Source organism: Lipophrys pholis (genome assembly GCF_963383615.2).
Source record: "Lipophrys pholis genome assembly, chromosome: 8".
Classification (NCBI taxonomy): domain Eukaryota; kingdom Metazoa; phylum Chordata; class Actinopteri; order Blenniiformes; family Blenniidae; genus Lipophrys; species Lipophrys pholis.
Window position 1 is genome coordinate 17,771,050 of NC_137630.1, and position 25,747 is coordinate 17,796,796.

General features: G+C 40.8%; 1 protein-coding gene across 1 annotated transcript; it reads left to right on the forward strand.

Annotated features, from left to right (window-relative positions):
- Positions 1 to 131: 131 nt before the first annotated feature.
- jph2 (junctophilin 2) lies at positions 132 to 25,047 on the forward strand. Its single transcript, XM_080468833.1, has 6 exons — positions 132 to 935; positions 4,310 to 5,123; positions 18,608 to 18,726; positions 20,391 to 21,343; positions 22,705 to 22,805; positions 22,875 to 25,047. The coding sequence occupies exons 1-5, from the start codon at positions 557 to 559 to the stop codon at positions 22,783 to 22,785; spliced, it is 2,346 nt and encodes a 781-aa protein (XP_080324959.1). The 5' UTR covers positions 132 to 556; the 3' UTR covers positions 22,786 to 22,805; positions 22,875 to 25,047.
- The last annotated feature ends 700 nt before the right edge of the window (positions 25,048 to 25,747 follow it).

The window sequence follows — 25,747 nt, forward strand, 5'->3', positions numbered from 1 at the left end:
TCCCGAAGTGGCAAGACTCTGGCATGGCTCCTTGCAGGCAGCAGAGTAAGGATTGGGTCGTATTTTTGGAAGGGTGTGTGTGTGCGGATTGGTCGCCTTGTTAGGTCTGCTAAAATATTTCCACCAGCAGCGACTGTCAGGAGATAGCTGGGTGGCAGGGACAGGACAGGGGGGGAACAGGGGGCTTTTCTCCGCGGCCACCTGGAAAAAGCCATGCAGGACCCCTGGCTTGTCAGGACGCAAAGACAGAGACAATTCGGTGCATTTTCAACCAGTTTAAATTTGTAACACCGCTGGAGGTCAGAGAGTTTGAGTGTAAAAGACGAGCCAAAGGCGAGGAGGACTAAAAGCGCTTCATGGACACGCGCAGAAATCCCCAAAGCAGGTCCAAGAGAGGAAGCCCACCCAAGTTCAGCACCAAGGATATCTGCAGTCAGGTTTGATGTCAGGTGGAGGTGAAGTCAGACTGACGGAGCGTTTATCTTTTGCCAGGTAACAGATCGTAAAAACAAACAAACAACTTTCCTGTGCGTGCGTGTGGAGGCAGCGGTGAGGCATGAGTGGAGGGCGCTTTGAGTTCGACGACGGGGGCGCGTACTGCGGGGGCTGGGAGGGGGGGAAAGCCCACGGCCACGGCATCTGCACCGGGCCCAAGGGCCAGGGGGAGTTCTCCGGCTCCTGGAACTACGGCTTCGAGGTGGTGGGAGTCTACACATGGCCCAGCGGGAACACCTACGAGGGCTACTGGTCGCAGGGCAAGCGCCACGGCCTGGGGCTGGAGACCAAAGGACACTGGATTTACAAAGGGGAGTGGACGCACGGCTTCAAGGGGAGATACGGAGTCCGGATCAGTGTGGGCAGCGGGGCCAAGTACGAGGGCACCTGGAATAACGGCCTGCAGGATGGATACGGAACAGAAACATACGCAGATGGAAGTGAGAGAAAACTCAAGCAAAACGCACCGAAACACTCATTATCCTCAGTGGTAAACTACCTGGAGCTGTCAGGAGGTTCATTCTATAGCAGGGGTGTCAAACATAAGGCCCGTGGGCCAAAACCGGCCCGCAAGAGGCTGCAATCTGGACCACAAACCCACCAAGCAAATTGTAAATATTGAATCAAAACATTGAATTTTTAACACAAAACCGAGACCCAAGCTGAGATGTCTGTGATGCTGCCATGAAAAACTAGCAGTAGAACCTTAAAGCCATACTGTCAGGGTGAGTTTGTTGGAACATGCATACAAAAGGTTGCAAAACAGTTATATACAGGTGTTTTTGGACATTTCACTGTATTTTAAAACATTAAAATCAGCTTTATGTTGAGATTGCAGTAATTTGTGGTTCAAATTGTTCAGATTTGGAAAGATCACGGATACTCTTTGGTATAACATTTACAGTGCAAATTTAAAGAATATTTTGGCACTATGTCACCAGTCAGGCCTACTCAAGATTAAATTGGGCTTTAGGTGGCCCCTCAACTAAAATGGGTTTGACAGCCCTGTTCTATTCACAAATATCACACTGTATTTGATTTGATGTCTGCTTTTTAATCTATTTAGAGGTGTAACCTATCTGTGAAAAAGAAATCTTGTATGCACTTTAAAACTGTAGCTGTCCCTTTGAAAGTGCATTTAAAACTGTAAAGTATGTATAAGTAAAGTAGTTATTTTTTAAAACAAAAAAAACGTGTGAAGCACACTCGTAAAAGTAAAAAAAGTTAACCCATCTTAAAAGACAAGTTAATTCGAAACTTGATTACAAGCACTTATTCCAATTTAAAACTGAAGCTCTACCAATAAAAGTAAATTTACTTTATGTAGCATTTCAGTAAACGTTTAAAATGTTGTGGATACACATTTATCATAAACTACATTAAGACTTGTGTGAAAGTACATGCTTTTAAAACGATAGATGTGACCCTAAAAGTAGTTGTAAAACTAAACAATGTTACTGTGATACTTGAAATAATAGTTTTGAGAGCTGAGTATGTTTACATATTCAGTCCTAAAGATGCAGTAGTACCGTCATGGTACATTATAGCAATGAAATACTTCAATAAATGTATGCAGTTGCTTCTAAAAATACACCTTAAAACTGTAACTGTGCCTCAAAGTACAGTGATATTTACATACAGTTACTCAATTACACCTGAGAGAAGAATCTTTATACAGATTTGGAAAATAGTATTGTATTGATAATAAATGTAATAAATAAATGACAATGACAATAAGTGTATTGACCCTGAAGCAGCAACTGCAATTTACAAAACCTTCAGTCCTGTTACATCTTCAAAAACTGTAGACATAAATGAGCTTCTACTTTAAACCAACAGCTTTTGTAAAATCATAAAATACTTAAGATAATATATTTGAAAAGGAACTGTAGGGACATCTTAAAACTACAACTCCACTCTAAAACTTTGATTAGTTACTTCTGGGGTAAAAAAATAAATAAATAAAAGAAAAAGTAATTTTCAGACTGAAAAGATTGAAAAAGACCATCAGCTTCATCAAAACTGCACACAATCAGTTCTGCAAGCAGGTTCTGCACAGTACATATCCTCAATGTATCAAGATGATGTCTATCTACTACTATAGTTATTTTTGAGAAGAAAACTTCTCAATATCTTGAAAAAAACAACAACTTTGATTTCCCGGAACTGCAGTTCATTTGATGTATTTTAACTTAAAAAATTTAACTGCAGTATTGACATTCTTAGAGTATTTTTTTTAAAATGCTATTTCGATAATGTCATAACCAGCCTGTAGATCACTTGTTAAATTATTGGTAACATGATATTACGGTATTGACACAAGACATTTATTACACTACCGGCAAGTTAATAAATAAAATAATAAAATAAAATTGTCACATTATTGGGTGTTACAGGGAGTGCTTAGTACCAATTTAATATTTGACAACATCTAAAGTACATTACTGTACTCAATGACATAAAAGTACTAATAAGAGCACAAGTAACTTAAAGAACTACTTAATGGCGGTAATGTGAGTGTTGTTAAAGTGATTGTATACTAGCTGAGGTTTCCCCTCCTTTAACAGCTGACTCACCAGCTTTGAGTGCAGCCTGCTGGGAGCTGCAGTAGATGAGGGGTGAGGGTGGGGGTGGGTGGGGGTGGGTGAGGGTGGGGGTGGGGGTGGGTGAGGGTGAGGGTGAGGGTTGGTGAGGGTGGGGGTGGGTGAGGATGGGATGTGATAGCACCAGATGTCAGCATGTAATAATAGCCACAGAAGCTCTGTGGCCTCCTGGCCTCACGGGCTGAGGCCTTGCCGTGGCAGTAATCCACACACGTCAGTTTTTAGCCTGGGAGCCGACCCTGAGACGGCTTGTCAGTGAGGTTATTAATGAATGAGACTTTTCACACTGAAAATGTCCCTGACGTCCACGTAACGATACACCATCCGAGAGTTTAAGTCAGCGTCGCCGCATGAGCCAGGACTTCAGACACAGCAATACATAATGCATTAAATAATGCAAAGATGAGGTTTACTCAGACTTATAATGCTATTTTAATCCTAATCCAGGCAATTCACTTCAGTGGTCCGGCCAGTTTATCTAAGAAAATTAATAAATATATTAAATAACAACAGCAACACACCTCAGGCATGATTGTTCAGTGCATGAGCAGAGAGAAGATTCATTTATCTACTGTACAGCTCCCAGCCTGAAGACTGGAGGAACAATAAAGTGTCTTCATTTGTTGCATTAACAAAAAAGTGCCCTGAGGGCAATAATAATAAACCCAGAGGTAAGGATTTGATTCGCTGTGCTTTGACCCCTTCTGCCTTTTACGTGTTTTTGAAATGTTCATGTTTTAGCTGGAGACCATTTCTACCACATCCCTTTATAATTCTAGCTTAGTTTTGGCAAAAAAACTTTATGCGAATGCTATTTTCATTCCGTTCATGTCTGTAAAGATTTTTATTACCGTCCACGCAGTATCTGGAGATCAGTTCGTCATCACAGCAGCTTGTTGAGTTTTAGGAGACAGGGCTTGTTAAACACGGGAAACTGCAAATGACCTCATATTTTTATATGTTGGCCCTGATCAATCCTTCAATATGGCAACTTGAGATCAAAAATACAACAGTCATGTAAACATTCTGCGCAAGTACCCACATAAAGAAGTTACTTATAGGGCTGTACCATCATACAAACACAAAACAACCACAGTAAAGTATCAACACTGAATATTAAATGACATGAATGAAATTAAACATAAAACATATTAACATATCAAAGTGGTGCAGTTTTAAGACACTCACTCCCAGTTTTCTGATGTTTCTAGGTACTTTCCAGGGCCAGTTCACTGGAGGGATGCGACATGGCTACGGTGTCCGTCAGAGCGTCCCTTATGGCATGGCAGCAGTGGTCCGCTCCCCTCTCCGCACCTCCTTAACTTCCCTTCGCAGCGAACACAGTAATGGCACCGTCCTGCAGCAAGACATCCCCATCATCACTGCCACCAACGCCTCAGGCGAGGAGACACCCGTGGCCACCCCGACCCAGCTGGGACCGTCCCGAGGAGGCTTCGCTCTCACGCTCCAGGTGGACCCCGAGGCCGTGAAACCAAAGAAGAAGGGCCTGTTTAGAAGGAGCTCCCTGCTCGGGAAGCTGAAGAAGTCCGAGTCAAGCACTTCGCTGTCCAGCCAGAAGAGCAAGCTCAGTTTCCTGAGGACGGAGTCGGCTCTCAGCTCCAACGCCAGTGACACCAACTCCACCATCAGCATGGACGAGAGCCTGGCCGGAGCAGAGGATTTCCCTCCCGTGGAGGCCGACATCGACGCCACCACCACCGAGGTCTACATGGGCGAGTGGAAGAACGACAAGCGATCCGGTTATGGAATAAGCGAAAGGTCCAGCGGGCTGAAGTACGAGGGCGAGTGGCTCAACAACCAGCGACATGGATACGGCTGCACCACATTCGCCGAGGGAGGGAAGGAAGAGGGCAAGTACATGAACAACATGCTGGTGAAGGCCATGAAGAAGAGGGTGATCCAGCTGAAGGGAACCAAGATAAAGCACAAAGTTGAGCGAGCAGTGGAGGGAGCTCAGAGGGCCGCAGCCATCGCCAAGCAAAAGGCAGAGATCGCCGCTTCCAGGTATGTCTAAGTGTGCTCTCATTTGTCCAGGTAGGAGGCGTCCCAAAGCAAATAAATCAGGCCAGCTGGACTTATTCATGGAAGTAGCTCTATCAGTTCATGATGTTCCCTTGACTAGCCTGGCTGGTATAGCTAAACGGTGTGAAGGTCAGATATTTAAATCCATGAGATGAGGCACACAAGGTTTCACATGTTAATGTTATTTTAATGTTGATTGGCCCATAGGGCTCTGGGTGTGGCTTATTGATACTGTATTGCTTCTATGCTAAAGTGGAGAGGTGAAATAAATCATATATTTCAGACAAAAAAAACCCTTTGGGAAGAGAATGTTCACACCACCATCTCTCCTCCGTTGACAACGTCGTTGTAGAGTCATGGTCAATGACATATGGGCCCTCATGTTACTCCAGTAACCTCAACGAAGGTTATTAAAACACACTGCGCTATCAATAAGCCACACCCTCGCCCTATGGTGTTTTAACATAGAAAACTCGAGTGACATAACAAGACAGTTTAAAGCCGGCCTAGTGAAGTGAACCGCATGAGCGGATGAAGCAACTTTGATAACGGGAGAAACGTCTTCCAAAACATAGGATCGAATCTTGCTGAGCTGATTCAGTTGCTTTGAAATGAACAAGCTGACGGGCCATTCTGCTTGTTTGTCTGTTGGAAGTGTTCGCACTCCTTTAGAATATTTTCCTGAATCTTCTGATACCTCCAGGTGCCTTCAGCCACAACCGGTTCTTACAGAGTACAAAGAAGTGGTTTGCGTGTATATTACAGTACACACTAGTAGATGCCTGTAAAGGCCTTGTGCTTCACTTCAGTGGGAGTTCAGTTTGTAATCATTCTATCTAAGTGTCTTTGAAAGTTGGAGTAATCTGCTGCAGCTGTTTCTTTTCTGGATTCCTCTGGTTTAGAGTCGCGTTATTCTAATCGGCAGTTTGTCTCCTTCACAAACCATTCAAAACGAGGGTCAGTAGGATTTAATTGACTTTGTACTTAATGCCATTAGCTGCCACTTCAATCTGACATAAACACATTGTTGCTGTAGAGCTGTGCTTCCTCACCGTTTTTGTTCTAAGCCCCCATAATGCCTCTGAGAAGTGAAAGCTGTGCATATTCAGTGATTTCAGAATTAAAATTTAATATTACTATCATCTTGAACTCATATGTCTGTCGATATAATATGATATTACCAGTGGTACGATTAAATGACAAAACTTTAAAGTGAGCCCTGTCTACCATGTGTTTTGAAAGGTTTTGTATTTCATGTGTGCATCATACAGAGTGATAGCAGTTGATATATTAACATATTAGTTCAACAATTGCAGAGTTTTTATCCCCCTGCAGTTACATGACAAGTGATGTTTGGATTCTGGTATTGGGCATCTATGTATATGGTCTGAAATCTAAACCTGTAACAGTGTACCTCAGAAACTGTTCTATTTGTACCTATACTGGCCCCAATACAAACCTTGTTCAGTAAGTTTTTTGCCTGATGTTGAAATAGAGCTAGTGTTATATTCACAATCAAAATAATTGATTATTTAGTTGTTAATTAGTTATATTCAAAGATGCTCGTTGAAAGATTTTATTGCCTATAGTGTGAGGCTGGCTGTTATATCTTTGCTGAAAGTGATTGGAGCACATCTATGTCAGCGTGACATGCTTAACTGCTTGTTGTATATTTTGTCTAGTGTACAGATTTACATGCTTCTGTCTGCCGTTAGTTTGTCTGTGACCGTACAAGGTGTTGGTGTTTTAGTCTTCTGTCATGATCTTCAGCAGCCGAATTAAGCCTTGTGTTTACAGCATCAAGACGATACACTGATGGACTGCAGACCCCTGTCCTCGCAGGCTGAAATCTAAATATTGTACATCTCAGATAAGCAGTGTATAAGAGTTATTCTCTGTGTCAGTGCTTTCAGCTCACCTACACTGCCCTGCATGTGTGCACAGAGCTGAGAGGAGACGCAAACACTTGTATTCATGCAGGACGGTGTTCAGAAACACATCGGTGGTCTGCACCAACAACACTTTGTGACTCTCCAAACAAGATGTACAAGTTTTACTGTACACGAGGCATTATGTATGGTGCGCCCCCACACTTTACCTCCTCAGATGCAAACATTTCTCAACATTCATCCATCTTTTATACCGCTTTGTCCAACTCAGGGTTCGCTGAAGTCAACACAAGCTGACTATACTGTACATGAAGGCAGGCTTCACTCTGGACAGGTCTCCATCACTGTCCAACACACAGAGAGACAGACATACACACTGACTCACACATGCAGGGAATTTCATAGTGATCGGTTAGCCTCCAATCGGTTGGACTGTAAATGCACAGGCACTTGGGGAAAGACTCACCTGTAAACTACAATGTATTTATGTCAATTGGCTCCATTTCTTCGTCTTGGTATATTGGTATGTGGCCCTCAGTGGAGAATGCATACGCACGTATTTTAGAGGAGAAACATGCAAACTCCACCCAGAAAAATGAATGAAAGAATTAGAATTAAACTTAGAATTGAACTGCATTTTTTATACTGTGAGGCACAAGTGCTAAACAAATGCACCACAAGTTTGTTTTCATTTAAGATTAATACATTTGTTGTTTCTTGTTGCTTTTTTTGACATTATGAGTGATACTCCAAAAACAAGGAATAGGGCAGTGACAATCATTTTTTTCTGTAGTTACTGTAGTTTCCTCAATTTAGTGTTAGCTTAGAAGAAAACATTAAGAAATACAAAATTTACTGAAATACTAACTTGCTCAATAAAGGGTTCGTCTATTAATTGAAATTGTGGTGTAAAGTATTTGTAAAATGACATACTTTAAACAATATATATATATATATATATATATTTAAAAAAAAAATGCTCAAAATTACTCCTTGATTCCAAAACTTGAGTTTCTACACTGTTGCATTATTTCTTTCATATAAGGGATTTGAAAAGTGCTCCCTGCACAGCAACTGAACAGTGGCTCACTTGTGGTCCTGGACATTAAACTGAAATCTGTTTATTATATAAGCAGAAGAGACATGACACATCTGTTCCTGGCAGTGGTTTCCTCACGCTATGATCCTTTGGCAGTGAAGCCGAGGGTTAAAAATACACGAGCAGCCAGCTCTCTGCATGGGATGCCAGACCTGGCTGGCCTCTTGAAGTCCGGTTGAAGTGTTTTCTGGCATTCAGACGGTGCGTGGACATTGTTCTTCATCGTGGGCTGGCAGCCGGGCGTCTGGAGGAGGGAGGAGAGGACCTGTGTGGCAGGACGGGGTGTAAATGACGCACACACAGGAGGCCCGGTGGTCACAGAGGAGCCCTGACTAAATATGGACAGGCACACTCTTGCTGTATCACAATCGCAGGGGAATGCAACAGCTGATTACCCCCCTCCTTCTCTCTCTCTCTCTCTGTCTCTCCTTTCAGGCCCCATCTTTCCTGCCTCGTCACAGACACACGGGGCTGTTTTCACATGCTGGGCGGCAGCAGGGCTTTCTTTTTTATCTGCACACTTACTTCTTCAGGACTCACTTACTCCTGACCTCTCTAAGCAAATCAAATCCTTGTCCACACAGTAGATAACTCGGCCTCGGACCTCTGCCTGCTGATTTAGACTTCTTTCTGTTAATGCTGTGAGCTCCACTGTCGGCAGGCAACAGTAAAACAACCACTGATCTCCATCCATCTTGCGTCAGCAGTGGTGTCAAATGGTTCCAAGGATATAAATATGACACAGCTCATAAGCAAGTGCTTGGGTATAAAGGGTTAGTGTATATATGTACCACACCTAGCTTTAGTTGTGGGGCTTGGATTACATACTGTACTGCTGATACAAGCACTTTGTGTTGGTGTGCCTTCAACAAGGTCTGATTGTGACTTCAGCTCAGTGCTATTCAGAGAGTGCTCTTGTAGAGCTTGTTCATTAAACAGTGTTGTTTAAAAGTAAGTTACTGATTACAGTCTCAATGATGAGGATGATGATGATGATGATACTTAATACGTATGGATATGGAGGGAAATCATTTAAAGAGAAAAACAAACAGAAGAAACATTTTAAATAATTTAGAATAGAGAAATGCAAACAATTCGAAGCATAATCATTAATAACCTCTTATAATCTCTTGTGCTTCTCACCCCCACCTTCATCTCTATATATTGCATAAACAAAGTCTTATTTTTGTACTTCACTAGTTATTGACATTAAAAAATAACTACTTGCTTCAATAAGTGCCTCCTGTTCTACCTTGAATTGTTTTCCTCACTTAGGCCTGTTTCATAATGGTCATATGATGCTTTATGACTGTAGCGTTGCTGTGACACATGAGCGAGCGCTCAGCACTGTGTGGGTCAGTCTAATGACTGATTTACTCATTAAGTCAGCTGTAGTCACATCAGATAGTGGGTGGAAGATGCTCCTTTATCCGGATGTTAGCACTTGAAATAAATTTGTTTCTGGAACAACGTCATCGAATCAATAGCTTTGGCTATTACTATCATTCCAATTAGTTTGTAACTGGGATAGAGATACGGCAGCGCTGCAACTCTTTGTGTTTTCAAATAAACAGTTAAGACATCAGTTTTAGATCATATTAATGTAACAGTCCCTCAGTGAAGCTGTTTTTGTATTTAGAAAGATGAGCCCACTGAATGTGAGCAGTCATTTACTGACTAAGAAAAGAAGTGACATTTTACCAGTCCTGCTATGAGAATTTATATTGCAGATGAGTAAAGGACGAGTGAGTAATAACACAAACTGGTGATATCTCTGTTGATTTTCCTTTCTGTTTGACCGCTCAGCAATGCTACAAAAAAAGGCTTCACTTAGCACTTGTTATCCAAGTATTTTGATGAAGTACTTTAATCATATTTCAAAATATAGTCTTCTTTTAATAGAAGCTAAATTGCTTTTTCTCACACACACAGAGTTGCTGCATAGTCGAATAGGACCCTCCTCTAAGATCTAGTGGCACATGCCGGAATGACAAAATATCTCTTCCCATCAACAGGCTCAAGGACAAAACCCAGACTAGTTTATAACCCATCTTAAACAACAAGCTCCTACATTTTTTACAGGTCGTGCATTAGACTTTGAACCAAACACTGTTTCCGACTGCAGCTGACGTCTCCTCGAAGCTGCCCTAAAAGCTCATAGGGTATTCGGGTCAGGGTGTTCAGTGTCATGTTTGGTTGCAGAGAAACACAGAAAGGCTGCAGCAGTTGTACAACTTTTCCAAAGAAGGGCCACCCCAGCTAATTTAGACCCCAATCCCTTTGTTCAATTGTGAGGGCAAAGATTGTACTGTAACTCAGTGTTTACAGTATCTCAAGAGGTCCTCCTCTTCCATCTCTGCCCTGCCATCATCTAATCATAGAAAATGTAAACCAAATCATATAGTGGACTTCAACAATGTTAAATCACTACTGAGTCTACTGAATCACATGACTATGATGTCAACAATAATGTTTATTATTATTATTATTATTATTATTATTATTATTATTATTATTATTATTATTGTTGTTGTTGTTGTTGTTGTCGTTGATATTTTGCATATATAAATAAATGGCTTCAGTACACAATTACTTCTTTTACAAAAGGCATATCAACTGTGTGAGAATCAGTAGACTTTTTGCTCTTAAACTTTCTGACTACTTCTAAGACGTCACTCTCACAAAATCGACTAAGAAATATTTAGTTGGCGTTTTCAAATCCAAAATCACTTTCTTCCGTATGACATTCAATTTAATTTGCCAAATCCATTTACCATTTCCTCTTTGTTGCCAATTTTATTATCATGTTCTAGAAAATATGTTGGAAACATTTTTTGTTATGATTTTTAACATCATTAAATACACTCCAAGCGACCTTAGTATGGTATTTATATTCCTGCAACATTCGATTATAATGTTTGTTTTTTTTATCTCTTTTTTGTAGTTTTCTTTTTTATACTTGTCTGCCTTTTCCATTCTGGAATGTTTGATAAATTCAGTTTTTCTTTTTACAGGCTTTTACCAAACCCTGTTTGCCCATCTTTTTAAAAAAAATATACTGTTTTAGATAATGTCAGTTGTAAATGATCAAAATTGTATCCAGAAATGCATCATATGATTTATTGATAACCTCATACATAAACTTCCTGCCAATCGTTTTACAAATGTTCTGCTTTAAGAGCCATAATTGCCTCTGGGGATTTTATTCCTACCAGTTTGTCTGTGTGCCCATTTGTTCTTGGTTAATACTGATAGTTAATGTCCAGCACTGTAAAAATGGGCAGCTGGTCACTCACATCAGTCACTACAAGTCCACTATTGGTCTCCTTCAATTTAATTTATCAACCATTGTATGCTATTGTTTGGTATTGTGCTTGGTTTTACAATTAATAGATAGGCGCCCAAGCTGAACATACTATCAAGAAATTCTGTAATTTATATACGTTCATTAGCTTTCAACAAATCAATTTTAAAATCACGACAAATTAAAATCACTTTGTCTTTGTGCTGACTGTACAATTTATAAATCTTCCTATTAAACTGTTGAATACATGTACTCGCTTCTCTATAGATGCAACTAATGACTATATTTGAACCTCAACCTCAATAGTTATACCTTCCATCAAATTATCAAGAGCCATTGTCATATCATCAATGACCTTACATTTCAGTGATGACATGGGCAACACCACCTCCTCTTTTCTAGAGCCTATTTTGTCACAGCTCTCTAAACCATCACGCAGCTATTTATCGTCTTCCAGTCAAGTCTCTGAAATTGCTAGAATGTTAAAGTTTTGCTGTAAATGCTGAACGTCATCTTTAATGTAAGAAAAGCTGCTGAACTTCTGAATAAACTTCACACTTCATAGAAATATACTGGTAGGAGTGGATATCTGGATCAATGTCATTTCCTATATTGTGACTTTTGAAATTTTAAGAATGAAATGATTTAAAATGTATACAGTGATGCATTTCTGAAAGCTAAAAGAATGACTGTGACATTTTTCCATCATTCCACCCCTTCATCATTGGTTCATCATTTCCCTTTATAATGATCAAGCTCTTTTTGTCTTTATATAAGTGAATGCAATTCAACTCTGGGAGGATTCTCTCCCACCTTCCATGATCTGTGCGAAGGTGCGGTGGGTTGCCTCATATCCAGATACCAGGTCATCCGTTCTTTTGCTTTCCTCAAGATCTTCCATTCTTCTCTCAACCTCTTCAATCTTCATTTTTTTTACTTTGATCTCTGATTTCAGTTGGAGCATTTCCTCATATGTTTTTTAGTTCATTTGCATGAAGTTCGGAGACTTTGTACCTTCTTCCATGTCTCCAGCTAACTTCCTAGTAGCCATTTCACCAACAAACCAAACAAAACACTTTGTTCCCAAGATTCCAGGTCATCCAATACAGTGAACCAGTATGCCTGCTTTCAGAGATTCATCAAAAGTGCCCAGATATCCAGAAATATCGGAAATGAATAGCATACGTTGAGTCTTAACTTTTATGTGAATCAGCCAACTCAACTTAGAAAAGTAGATGGCAAGTTACATTCCTTGATTTTTCCAGGTTTTAATAACACGTGTCGATATTTAATGATGTGAAATACCACCAAATGTCTCATTCAGGGTTTTCTTGTTCATTTTGTATGGCATGGTATATAAGTGTTTTATTTTATGTCATTAACAAGACTGAAGAGACTCCACCCATCGTTATCTAATTCAGAGTTGTGGTGTGTGGGAATTGATCCCAGCTAACAATTGGTGAAGGCGTTTAACCTGCCGGTGGTTGAATGAAACTGCAGTCGAACTCTCTCTATAGCCATTTTACTGGAAACAACCACTTTGCAGTTTGTTTTAAACGACAGCTTTATATTTTATTGGCGCCACTTATCCTGTTAAAACTTATGTAGTTTAAACAGGATACCTGTTTACACTAAGCTTCATCTCGAACCTGTTTGAGCTGCAGCTCTAAATGGGGCCAGGTATCCTGTTTAAACTTATGTAGTTATTTAAAGCTTTAAAAGCAGTTCAGACAGTGAGTGAACGACACATCACGACACCGATCTATCTATTTTATGCACCTGTCAGGGTCACCGGGGGCTGGAGCCAATCCTTGCTGGCTGTGGGCGAACATCAGGTTACACCCCTGAGCAGCCAATCACAGGGCAGGCAGCACCTGAAATGTGAGATTACTGTTTAAAATCAGACGTCTAAATGCACCTGACAACAAAACAATGATTGTCCTCTTTGCACTTGAGAATTATGGCCCAAAGCATTCATCCAGTCATACTATTAGTAGCTCTGCTAGCCAATTTGAGAGACTGTAATCACAGTGAAGGATATATCATTACAGCTGTGGCTTCATGTAAATATAGTGATTATTAAGGAAGCTCAGCTGCTCTCACTCCTGCATCCACATTGTTGGTTTTTTTTATGTCATCAGTGTTTTTTTTACAAAAACAGCATTTATATCCATTTTTTTCTATATTTGAATAGCTTCTGTTTCTTCCTGATTCTTTGAAACTAAAGACTGTGGATTGATTCTTATTCTAAATTTAAATAATTATCACTACCACACTACATAGTGGCACTTGATATACAACTAATCTTCAACGGAAATCTAGTAAGAAATGTTTCCAATTGAGAAACATGTGAGCGAGAAATGGAGAAATACTGTGGGATCTTGTGTAGACGGTACATGTGGTTGTTTAATCACATTGAATTTAAAGTATAGAAATATACTTAGATAGTTTTTAGTCTGAATGTAAACGTTTAGTGTGTTTATTTTCTCAGTATGTGATGGTTTTAGATATTCAGTATGTTGTTGAGTGATGTGCAGGTCAGTTGATGCTGACTGACACACTCGGTGAACTGTGAATGTGTGTGACAATGCCAGTGGTCACCTTTCCATCTGAGTGCAACCTCTTGTCCATTTTAAGGAGGCTCCAGGTATTCTTCGCACTGACACTCACTCACTCACTGAGACAGTGTTAGGAATGCCTGTGCAATCCAACTCTGCCATTTGTCCATCCAAGGGTTAAAGAAAGGGGCTGCCTTCAGGTAAAACTTTTACTCCTGTAACGATCAAACATAGATGCACATAGATCAGTGGTTATAGTGTGTGAAAAACATGAGTGAGTGTTGAGGTCTCCGGTTAGCCCCATTATGACCAGCCTGAACAGTGGTGGAGTCATGCTTGATGAGCTACGGACAGTTCACAAAGGAGACATGTTTTCCACCCACAAACAAACTGTAAAAAGCAGCAGCTTTTTAACTGGCAAATCCTTCTGACAAGGTGCAACACCTATTCATTTCTCAAATACAGCAAGCCACAACATGCAATGACCGCTGTTTTCATCAAATAAAAAGGAAATATAATATCGATCCATGTTTCTTCTATACCGCTTTATCCTGCACAGGGTCACTTCTCCTACGGGCAATTTAGGGTCACATCTTAACCTCACGTCTATGTTTTTGGACTGTGGGACAAAACCCACACAGGGAGAACATGCAGACTCCACACAGAAACACCCTATTTGAACTCAGACCTTCTCTCTGTGAGGCAAGAGTGCTAACCACTCCTCCACCATGTGGCCAGAAATACACTTGTTTAAGATCTGAACTGGCAGTTACTTTATATTGTAGTAATATAACAAACATGGCATCAGGATATCAAATGAAACATACTGACATACTGATTCATACTGACACAAATTGCAGATTATGTCAAACAATTTGCAAGTAAAAGTACAAAAACAAACATCACACCTGCCCCAAACTGTCATTTTGTACGTACAGTGGTGGTTCACACGTGTGTCTCTCATCTCAATAGCGTCATAGGTTTCAGTCCTTTTTATGTGTACTTTGCTTGTTCTCCCTGTGAATGTTTTTCTTTCCTGGATACTCCAGTTTTCTCTCAGTCTATAGAGTCCGTGACCCTAAAAATGTGCCGCTAGGTATCTCTTGTCTGTATATGTCTTTTATAGACTATGTCGTTTGGGATAAGAAGTGGATAGAGCAGTATAGAAGATAGAAAGAAAGAGTTTTCAGAGAAAAATCAAGAGGTGTTTTAGGGCTGAATGTCTGTGCCCAGCTCTCTACAACCTCCACCAACCTCTCTGCAGCCACTGTCTTACTACAGCCACCACGGACTCTCTTCAGCCACCAGGGTTAGGTATCAATACAGGCTAAGTGGCTAAATGTGTTCTGTTATTGTCTTTGCAGTGACCTGTTCACATGTGTGTCACTGCACACCACTCAGCCTGGCCAACAGACACTGGAGCATTCCTTTACATTCAGAGACACAACCTAAGACCTTAATACAACTCCAACTTGATCTGTTGATGCACTCTGTCCTGTTGCAAAACCCTCGGGGAGATGGAGGTGAAGGAGGGTGAACAAGTTAGGGGCAGATACCTTTGCTTGATATTCTCTCTAAATCAGCGTGGTATCCAAATCTTGGCCCACTTTACTGAACCCCATAAAAAGCAAACGAACACAATAACTTGATATATTATTGTGTTTGTGACCACAAAAGGTCAAAACTCCAGGATAAGTTTAAAGAAGTCTTTGCTTTGCCCAGCTAAATAAGATTTACTCACTCACTCACTCACTCACTCACTCACTCACTCACTCACTCACTCACTCACTCACTCACTCACTCACACACTCACACACTCACTCACTCACTCACTCACTCACTCACACACTCACTCACTCACTCACTCACTCACACCAGGAGTGTGTTTTCAGCGAAGACGCTGAGTCGCTGTGGGTCGAGCGATCTGCGAGGTGGAAGGTCGAGTCCGTCGGCAGGAAGAAGCCATCTGTCGACATCTTTCTCCTGCCTTCGCCAGCTGACAGAGGAACAACTGAATGGCTGCCATCTTTTTCACCTCGTAAACACACACCACCGGTAGAACGCAGTCGGCGACAAACTCAGCAGCATCTAATTACCACAAGTCCTACCAGAAGTTAAAAATTTTACTTATTTTGATTTGATGTACACATAAAGGTTAATTTACTTCTGGGATTAGTCTGGAATAAATGACCGCTCTCATTTTCCTGATTAAAAAAGCTAAAGGGCCCAGACATTTCAGTAAATAGTCTCTTCAAATAGAAGATATTTAATGCTTTAGGCCTTTTAACTAGTATTTATACAGGTTTGTACAATTCAAAATTCAAATACCACAAAGATGACTAAGAAAGTGATAATAAGATAAAACAAAACTCTTAGAGACTCGCCAACAGCAAATATAAGTCACAGTTTTGGACAAAAAAAAAGAATTGTATAAAGGTACTAGTTATTAAATGGAAACAAAAAATATTTTCAGTAAGAAAAATAAACAAAATAAAAGTTAGAGGTAAAGTAAAATAGTTGCTAAAACTTCATAAGGATTAACATGATTATCAAATACATTAAATTCAAATGAATTAAATTACAGTTTTTAAAAGATTGTGACAATTTCATTTAATTAGTTAATTAAAAAAATAAGACAATTGATAAGAATTAATGAGTGTTTACAACATTTGTCTAATGAAGAGTCAAGCAAAAGACAGATTTTAAGTTATCGTTATAATGTTATGACTCTTCAAACGTCATTCAGATCCTCCAGCGTCCTGTGTCATTAAAGCTGTGGGCCGGCACCCAAACGTCCTTGTTTCAGGGCCGTTATCCAGGGACTATCAACATCTACCATGAAGTGTTTTTAAAAAACATATAAAGCTTTACTGAAATGTACCGTTGGGTATTCTGAGACAATTAACAGCACAATTAATATAGGTATTGAGTCATGCACTGTGTTAAGACTGCACCAAAACACTGGCAGCTGTTCTGGTACGCCACATTGATTTACTGAGTGGCCTGTGATCATGAGTATGTGAGATTTGACTGAAAGGGGCAGCAGACTTTCTTGGAAGAGGCGTTGCTGTTTGTGTGTGGACAGGTGGAGCTCATCTGCATCAATCAGCGGCGCTCAGGAGCCTCTAATTGTTCCAGTGGGAAGCACCTTCAACGCCGAGTCTTAAAGTGAACCGCCGAGCTATTTTCAGCCGAGTGTAACGTTACAGTATGTCAGCTATCCACAGACTAATCACAATCAGTAATTCTCCCAGTAACTGTGGGACAAGCTGCAGCAGCACCGAACCGTCTGCCTGTCTGCCGACACTTTTATAGATACCAGCAGTCTGTTCATCTTGTTCAGGGGATATTTCCAGATGACTTTGTTGATTCTATCACTTTTTTATTTTTTCATCACTTGTGAGCAGTGATTATTCTAAAGTATTGCATTACTGTGACTCCTCTACGTTTGGCAGTAACTAACTACTTTTGTGACATAAGTCATGAATCTAATCTGTAAATCTTCAGTGAACTCTCTCTCTCTCTCTCTCTCTCTCTCTCTCTCTCTCTCTCTCTCTCTCTCTCTCTCTCCCTCTCTCTCTCTCTAATAAAGTCCTGTTTACCGGCTGAGGTGCATTTTATCAATCCTGAACTGAATTCTCATGTAAGACGATAGTGAAAGTAAGAATATCATTAGCTTTGATCCACAGTAGCTTTGATCAGTGTTTGGATTAGAGTAACGGGTCAAAAACTGATTTCTACGATGAAATTATTAATACGGTTGAGAAATTTCAGTGAGCTTGTTACTGCCTTTGTCATACGTGAAAACAGTTGAGGAGCTGCAATGTTGCCGTCTTTCTCTGCTTGTTTCAAGTGCAGACTGCTGGCTTAAATATTAAATATTAACTTGTTTTAGCTGTTACTCTGAGCTGAGTCGTCGAGCAAGAGTGATTTATTAATCCTGAACTAACTCTACTGTATAGCATTAACATTTGCTCATATTTGCATCATTGAATAAACAAAAGTTTCCCTTTCTAAGAGCCTTTCTGTTTGTTGCTGCTGCTTCTTATTGTTGTCATTGTTTATTAAATCTGTTTAATCGTTGCAACATTTTTGCACTAAGATAATGACTGAATAACTTAAACAGACCAAAACATGTGTAACATGTTTGCGCCTCCATCATTCTCCCATTAACTGACGGAGCTTCAGCTGAACTTATTGAGTGAAACAGTCAATAAAGTCATCCACAGTGATGACAATGCACCAGTCAGAGAGACAGAAATCTCACACATTCACAGTCACACTGACAAGCACTTTTGTCAGTGTGAGACAGAAGTCTCAAATGAACTCAAAAGCTTGTAATTAAACTGTGTTAATAACCACAATAACTTGGAAGAAAAGAAAAACCCACACAAGCACAGAGAGAACATTCAAACTCAACACAGAAATGCCCCGGAGCCCAGAATCAAAACAGGAATATTCTCACTATGAGGCGAGAGTGCAAACCACGACTCCACTGTGCAGCGCCACAGCGTTCAGGAATTCCGAAGAACTACGAGCTTCAATTCCCAATGTGAACATTGACATGTGAATGAATGTTGCTGAACTTGATGTGTGATTCATGTTTCTATTTGTAGGACGACCCACTCCAAGGGGAAGTCAGATGCAGCTGAACAGGCCGCTCAGGCCTCCAACAGAGAGTCCAGCATTGCCAGGCTGGTGGCCAAAGAACTGTCCCCGACCTTCTACCAGCCAGGTAGGTTTGAGCATCAACTCCTTACCAAAGACATTCATGGTTACTTCGCTTGGGTTGACTTTGAGGCCTTTCAATCATGATTTCAATGGTTTAATGTCCCATCTCAGTGTGTCCTTTGGTAAAACACCGTACCACAAGTTTCTCCTAATATCATAATATGACATGCATGTGAACACCAGTGTGTGAGTGAAGTGGCTGATCATGCAAAGTGTGTTAATACTGCTCAAGTGGTAAAATGGACAACATGCATGAGTACTGGGAGATGTAAAGCGATGTGAGAAAGAATATATGGTGAACTTAAATAAATTAAACACATCATAATTTCTTATAAATTACATTTTTCAAAGTAGTCATGTTTTTCTTTGATGACAGCTCTTAGTATTCTGTCAGTCAGCTTCATGAGGGATTGGTTTTAGATTAACGTGACTGGTTTTAGATTGACAGATGAGCCTTCACAGAGTTATACTGTGTCATTCTTTTTCTCCTTCTTAATGTGTTTGAAACGATCAGCTTTAATGTCAAGAGGTGGAGTTTTTACACAGTCAATAATTCTTTCTGATGAAAACAGTGAAGTGCAAAAATATCCTCACGTGTACTCGTTAAAGTCATCAAACGATAAGATTGATTGAGAAGGTGTGTCCAACCTTTGACGAATGCTGTATATGGATATTATTTTACCTGTTTGTTTCTTTGAATGGGGGATGCCTATTTGCTAATTGCATATATAGCCAAACAATACATTTTCACTTCCCACTATGTAAAGTACTTGAGTTGAAACTTCTTTTTGATAAAACCAGATATCTCCCTTCATTACCATATTGAGCTTCAGACCTCGTCCATAAACTTGCAGTGTGTGCCAGTAGATCCTTCTGCTTAGGCTCACCACGGGGGTATTTGAATGTCTAAAAAAGGAACATCTTATTGGGTCGAAGGGATCATATCAGTTTCATTGCGAGTCGCTCGACACACACGTCGACGCGGCAGCAAACCGGCCATTTAGCTGCCTCTCGCTTTTCTCTTCAGCTTTTAACAGAGTTCGAGGAAATCAGACAAGAACACACGGAAAGTCGCCCAGCTTTCTCAAGGACGTTTGACTGACCGCAACTACCAATAAACACATTTGACATCACAACAAGGCACATCTACTTTTACACTCTTTTGATCACATGGCCTTCACCTCTTTTACCTCATAACATGTCAATTATACAATCTTGCAAAGTGGCATAAAACCGACGGAAATCATACACGATTCCCAAAGAGTAATTGGGTACTAAAATGCCAAATGTCGTATAAAGCAAGAGTGGCGAAATGGAGTAAAGGACTTGGCTTCAAAGCACTGCCGAGCCTTTCCATTTAGAGTGTGTTTCTCTCCCCTGATTTTGTGTGGGAGCAAGTTGTTGGTGGCCAGGATGAGCACCACTCTCTCCTTACTGTGGTCTCGATAAAAATCAGTGTAGATTAATTTATTCGAAACTACAAAGAGGGCAAACATCTATCCTTTCTACTAGGTTTGTTTAAGACATGGTTGGACGGGGAGAACACACAAACACAACACAGTAAGGTCCTGCAGCAGAGTCAAGCCAGGGTTTTCACAATGTGCTGACCAGTACACCACTATTCTGCCCGTGCAAAACTTTTAATAGTGATCTGATCTGTTGTTTCAGGTCCTGAGTATCTGAAGAAGAGAGCGTTACAGGAGGCCATGGACGGCAGTGATAACACAGACACCATCATGCACGAGCCATTGCTCGCTGAGGAGGAGCCGCTGCCCACACCACCTGAAAGCCCCTTCATGAATGAGCTGGACAGCCTGATGCCGGGCTCCTCCCCAGGCCGAACCCCGTCCCCCAGCCCGGGCATCATGATCAAGGAAGAGCCCAAACTCCTCAGTCCAGGAAGTTGGAATGAAGACAAAAGCATGAAAGGTGGTGGCAGTAGGGGCAGCAGCAAACCCAACAGCAGGGCCGGTAGTCGCCCCACGACCCCGTCAACATCAGCTTCTGCTCCCGCCACGGATGCGCCTGAAGTGGGAGGAGCACCAGGAAGTCGTGGGCCCTCTCGCACCCCCAGCCGTCAGAGCAGTAAGATTGAACAGGGCTCAGACCTAGAAATCAAACCGCTGCAGAAGTTTGACTCTGAGACAAAGGTTTCGGACGCCGGTCCGGCCCATAGCACGCCCGTAAGGAACAGCCTCATCTTGCCAGATGAAGAAGAAGTGCCACGCCCCTCCCCTAGGGGGACCCCCAAAGCCGTAACCCCTGAGCCTAAACCTGCAACTCCGTCCAAAGCTGCGACCCCTGAAGTTAAACCTGAAAGAGCTCCATCGGTCCACGAACGAACACCATCCATCTCCGAGAGCAAAGTGGAGTCCAGGGAACCGAGCAGGCCGTCGAGCAAAGCAGAGACAAAACCTTTACCCAAACGACAGCCCAGCCCGGCTCCTCCTGTGAAACCCACAACCAGCATCGAACCCAAAGCAGCACTGAAGCAAGTGGAGCCCAAAGCTGTAGCTCCAGCTGCGAAACCGGCCTCGAAAGTGGAGGTCAGAGTGGAAGGCAAGCTGAAGGCCTTGTCGAGCGCAAGTAATGAAATGACCGTAGAGTCTTTGGAGCTGGAGGTAAGACAGCAAATATAAGCGATGACTCACATTTCATTATTTTTAGCCATATGTGCAGAGCAGTTATAGGAACAGCGATGCAGATCTGTCAGTCAGACTACACTCATTGACAACTTTAAGAGGGATTAGCCTGAAATCTTGCACCAGTATTCATAGTCTCCACTGGATGTATTCTACCATAGCACCCACATCAGAGTGATAGATGAGAGGACTGTTATTTTAGTTTTGCTGGGAATTTTGTACTAAAAACATATATCACTTTTATTACTGCTCCACTTTTTTTTTTTTACAGTTTTATTTTCTGAGTGTAGTGTTGTGAAAACGAGGTACAAAGCATCTTCCTCCCACTAACCAGTGTAACTTCAGCTGAGCTCGATGAGTGAATTAGACGGAGCCGCTCAGTGCCGACAGCTCAGCCAATGTATCTCAGCAAATCTACAAAACTCCATCTGTGGCACCATTAATTAGACAAGCGGGATTTATAGAAAATGTTTTTAGAAGGCATCGGTTACTTTTCCAAGCACTGTTTTTCAAAGTATTTTGTGAAGTAATTAAGCATTTTTTCTAAATAATAAACACACATACTTGCTAAATATTTGTAAAAACAATAAATAAAACAAAAATTACAAATCCTTATTGTGCATGTTTCAAACTTGTGATATGTCAAACGAGAGACTTCTTAAGGAAGATTGTTGAACGGCCCTCAGAACCACCGCAAATGTTGAAAGATATTCTTGGTCTTATATAAACTCTGGTGTCACAGATTCTCACTTTTTTTTTTTTCCACTTGCTGTAACGCGCGAGTCGCAGTTTGCTATTTTGAAATGAATGATGCGACCATAGTTAGGTTTGGATCAGTTTGTCCTTCATTACTTTCGCCAGATTAAAAACAGTCACAAAGGTGCAGTCTCTGTTATGACGCTTGTAGAGTTGCCATTATAGTAGCTGACATTAGCCTGCCTCCAGTGTTGGAGATATATTTGCAGCACCCAAATAAACATTAGCTTCACCATAACAGAGCTGCCTTGTCGTCGTTCCTTTTTTTTTTTTTTATAAGTGTATCCTCCATGCAGCAGCTGCAGTGGAGCACTTAAAGTAGAAAATACAAAACAAGTAACTGATTAACTTAAACCACAATCTGACACCTCACCAAACTGACCAGTACAGTGCTGACAGCTTGGCTGATGTTTCACAGTAATACACCTCTGTTATCAAGTCATCCTTTAAGAGTGACGATGTAAAGTTACTTTTTCAACAAACTAGGACAATTTGTACTTTGTATTATCTGTATTCAGGTATTTTAGTGACATTTTCAACAATGTCATTAACTGAGTTTATTCTTGTGTCTATTTCTTTGCAAGGGCCCAAACACCATCATGATCTGCATGGTGATCCTGCTCAACATCGGCCTGGCCATTCTCTTCGTCCACATCCTGTCATGAGACATTTTCCACCACGTCAGGTAATGAAGCATCACTTGGAAAGTGACCACAAAAACAAGTCAGTGCTGCTACGATAAATTTCTCTGCAGGTCACCAGCAGTGTTGGAGAGAGAGAAACGGCGCTCCTCCTCGTCTTCGCTCTCGTCCTCCTCTTCAGCACGGGCCAGAGATCAAACACACCGCTGAAGGGAAACAGAAGCCTCATGCAGCCTCGTGCTGCAGCTCCTATAAAGGTTTTTCTTGAGCTTGGTTGGTGTGGCTGTGTAAGGCTCTGGGGAGCTCCTCTCCTTCCTGAGACTGGAGGAACTGAAGGACACTGACTGACTGAAACCTTTCAGTGAATTTGCAGAATGTTTTGAAGCATAAAGTTGTTGGTTTTTTTTTTTTTTTTTTTTGGGGGGGGTTTAGAGTACATCCAGGTGTTGATACTGTCGAGGCGGGGGTTGCACCTGAGAATTCAACTTTGTCACCGCGTGTCTCAAGTGTATAACTTTTAACTAAAATCCTTAACTGGTACACATGGCTGGCTCTCACAACACCCAATTAGGCATATCAGGAAAAACACATTATATCACATGTTCTCACAATATATATATTTGTTGGTGTAATGTTATCGCCGGCTGAAGGAATGATGAAGACATATAAAGACTGATTACTGTGCCTTGAACTTGAGTAGATGTTAAAAACCTGCAGCAGACGTGTGAAAGATTTGCTTTTGTTTCAATAATCTGCCATGTCCAGTGTTCAAATGCAGTCCTCCCAGTAAAGACTGATTATTGTTTCCACGTTGTCATCAGAAGCACTGTGAGTTGCACTTCTGCTGATTGCGTTGTGCAAAAAAATAAAATAAAAATCTGGATTGGTGTACTACACTGGGAAATTTTCTACTTTCACTGGGATTTCTGTGCATTTACTGTCGATCTGCTGCTTTTGGTTTTGGAGAGCTGATAAACCAAATGGAGAAAGAAGCTTATGAGTGCTATTGTATGTTCACTGTATGTCTCGCAATGCTGACTCGCACCGGGGTGGTTTAAAAAGAGAAGCTGTGTATGTTTGGCAGCAGGTTAGGCAAGCAGAAAAGCGTTGGCTGTATGTTGTAATGAAGTTGCTGGGGCTGCAGATTGGGATCCATGCATCAGGAGGTGGATTGGGACGATGCTCCTTGCAGAATTTCATGGTTTCACATGCGTGTTGGTGTAGAAAACTCTTCCATCGCATTATATTCAGGGCCTGCTGCGCTTTTAGAGCCAAATATGAGGTTTTTTTGTACGCATGAGTGCACTTTGCGTGTATGTGTCTGTATTTTGTACCTTCTTGAAGTGCACATTGTTTCAGAATTCAAAATTATTCTGTTGTAAGACTTTTTTTTTTTTTTTTTTTGTCAGAAAAAATATGCAATCCCAAATTTATTTCCTGAAGGAGTCGGTCAGATTACCTCATGATTGTGAGATGGAGAAAACTATAGAATGATTCTTAACTCCATGTCTTACTTTAAAAAGAGCGCTTTCAGACTTTCTTTTGTTGTTGTTTTTTTTTTTTTTGTTTAGTTTTTTTTTACCCATCAACACCTGAAGTAACACTAATCCCTCAACCCCTCATGTTTCTTTTTAGACTGACAAAACAGCATCGTTTCATGTTGCCATGCACTTTTGGAGATTCTCTGTCCCAGTCACTGACAGACCCACTCAGAGGCTATCAATCACTTGCAGCACCCACCAACATCGGCAAATACGAAATGATGATCTGTGTGATTAACTTTATATGTCAGTGGTTAATACGTTATAGCTGATTCCTATAAAAATGCTAATTGATTCATTTAGCTAAAAAAGGTGGGGGAATTGCATATGTGTTGCCCCTGATCTTAATATATCAGTGTATGAGATAGTTGGAGTTGTATGAGATCACATAGGAACATACAGAGCACTGGAGGTAAAAACAGAACGTCTAAAACCATTTAAAGAATCCCTAGAGTATTTATCTGTTACTAGCAGCCTCAGACAGGCAAATAAACTCAGAAGTGAAACATTTAAGAGAAGTTTATTTTGTCTGTTTTAGTGCGTTCAATGACGATAATGCTGATTTTTTTTTTTTGGCCAAAAATGCATTTGTGTTGCCAAATGTGGTCAAAATAAAAGCTGAAATTAAATTTAAAGAAGAAACTTTTACCACACTCGTGAACGTGTGATGCTTTGGTGAAATACTTTGTTTGTGTTCTTCTTTCCAAAATAAACATGACTTCTCTTGATTTTCTTTTTAAGCATGCTCCATTTTGAAGGGGAATCTCTTGTCACGGCAGAAGTAAGTATTTTTGCACACCACCTGTCTGAAAACATGCAACACCCTCGACCTCTTCCTTGGGCTTCAGTGAATGCCACACCTTTTATAAACCAGGCCAGGATGTCTCTCAGTCAGGAAACTCCTGATATAATTGAAATAACACATTCAATGGGACGTATTGGAAAAGAGAAAACTTCATGTTTTTGACAACAGGCTGTAATTTTTAATCTGAAGTAGTTGACGTGAAATAATTTTTCTGTGGAATATTGCTGCCCCCAAGTGGCGGAGTTAGGTAAAGCCGTAAATGCAGTTTACGGATCCATATTGAACCATGGTTATGTCAAAAAATGAAGAGCAGATCACCGATTAATGCAAGTAAACGAATTCGTATATGAAATAAATGTTTTGTTATATAATCAAAAAGATAATAAAACTAAAGACAAGCAACGACTTGTCATATATGTTTGAGTGAACAAACTCAATTTGACTGTATGGCACAAATCAATGAAAAGGAAATAAATATCTGGTAATACTCCACTCCTTCATCTTTTTAAACCGATGGAGAAACACGACCTGACCTCAGACACATTGATCTAAAAATACTTAGCCTCAAGAAAATGGTTGCATTAAAAACAAATATATGCAGATGTCAAAATGTGTGTGAAAGCTGAGTAAGGAATGTGAT

What these genes read in the sequence shown, in the direction of transcription:
- jph2 (XM_080468833.1), top strand. Translation starts at nt 557, where the DNA reads ATGAGTGGAGGGCGCTTTGAGTTCGACGACGGGGGCGCGTACTGCGGG. An exon ending in GCAGAGATCGCCGCTTCCAG is followed by an intron (nt 5,124 to 18,607) that starts GTATGTCTAAGT and finishes TTCTATTTGTAG; the next exon opens with GACGACCCACTCCAAGGGGA. An exon ending in CCCGACCTTCTACCAGCCAG is followed by an intron (nt 18,727 to 20,390) that starts GTAGGTTTGAGC and finishes CTGTTGTTTCAG; the next exon opens with GTCCTGAGTATCTGAAGAAG.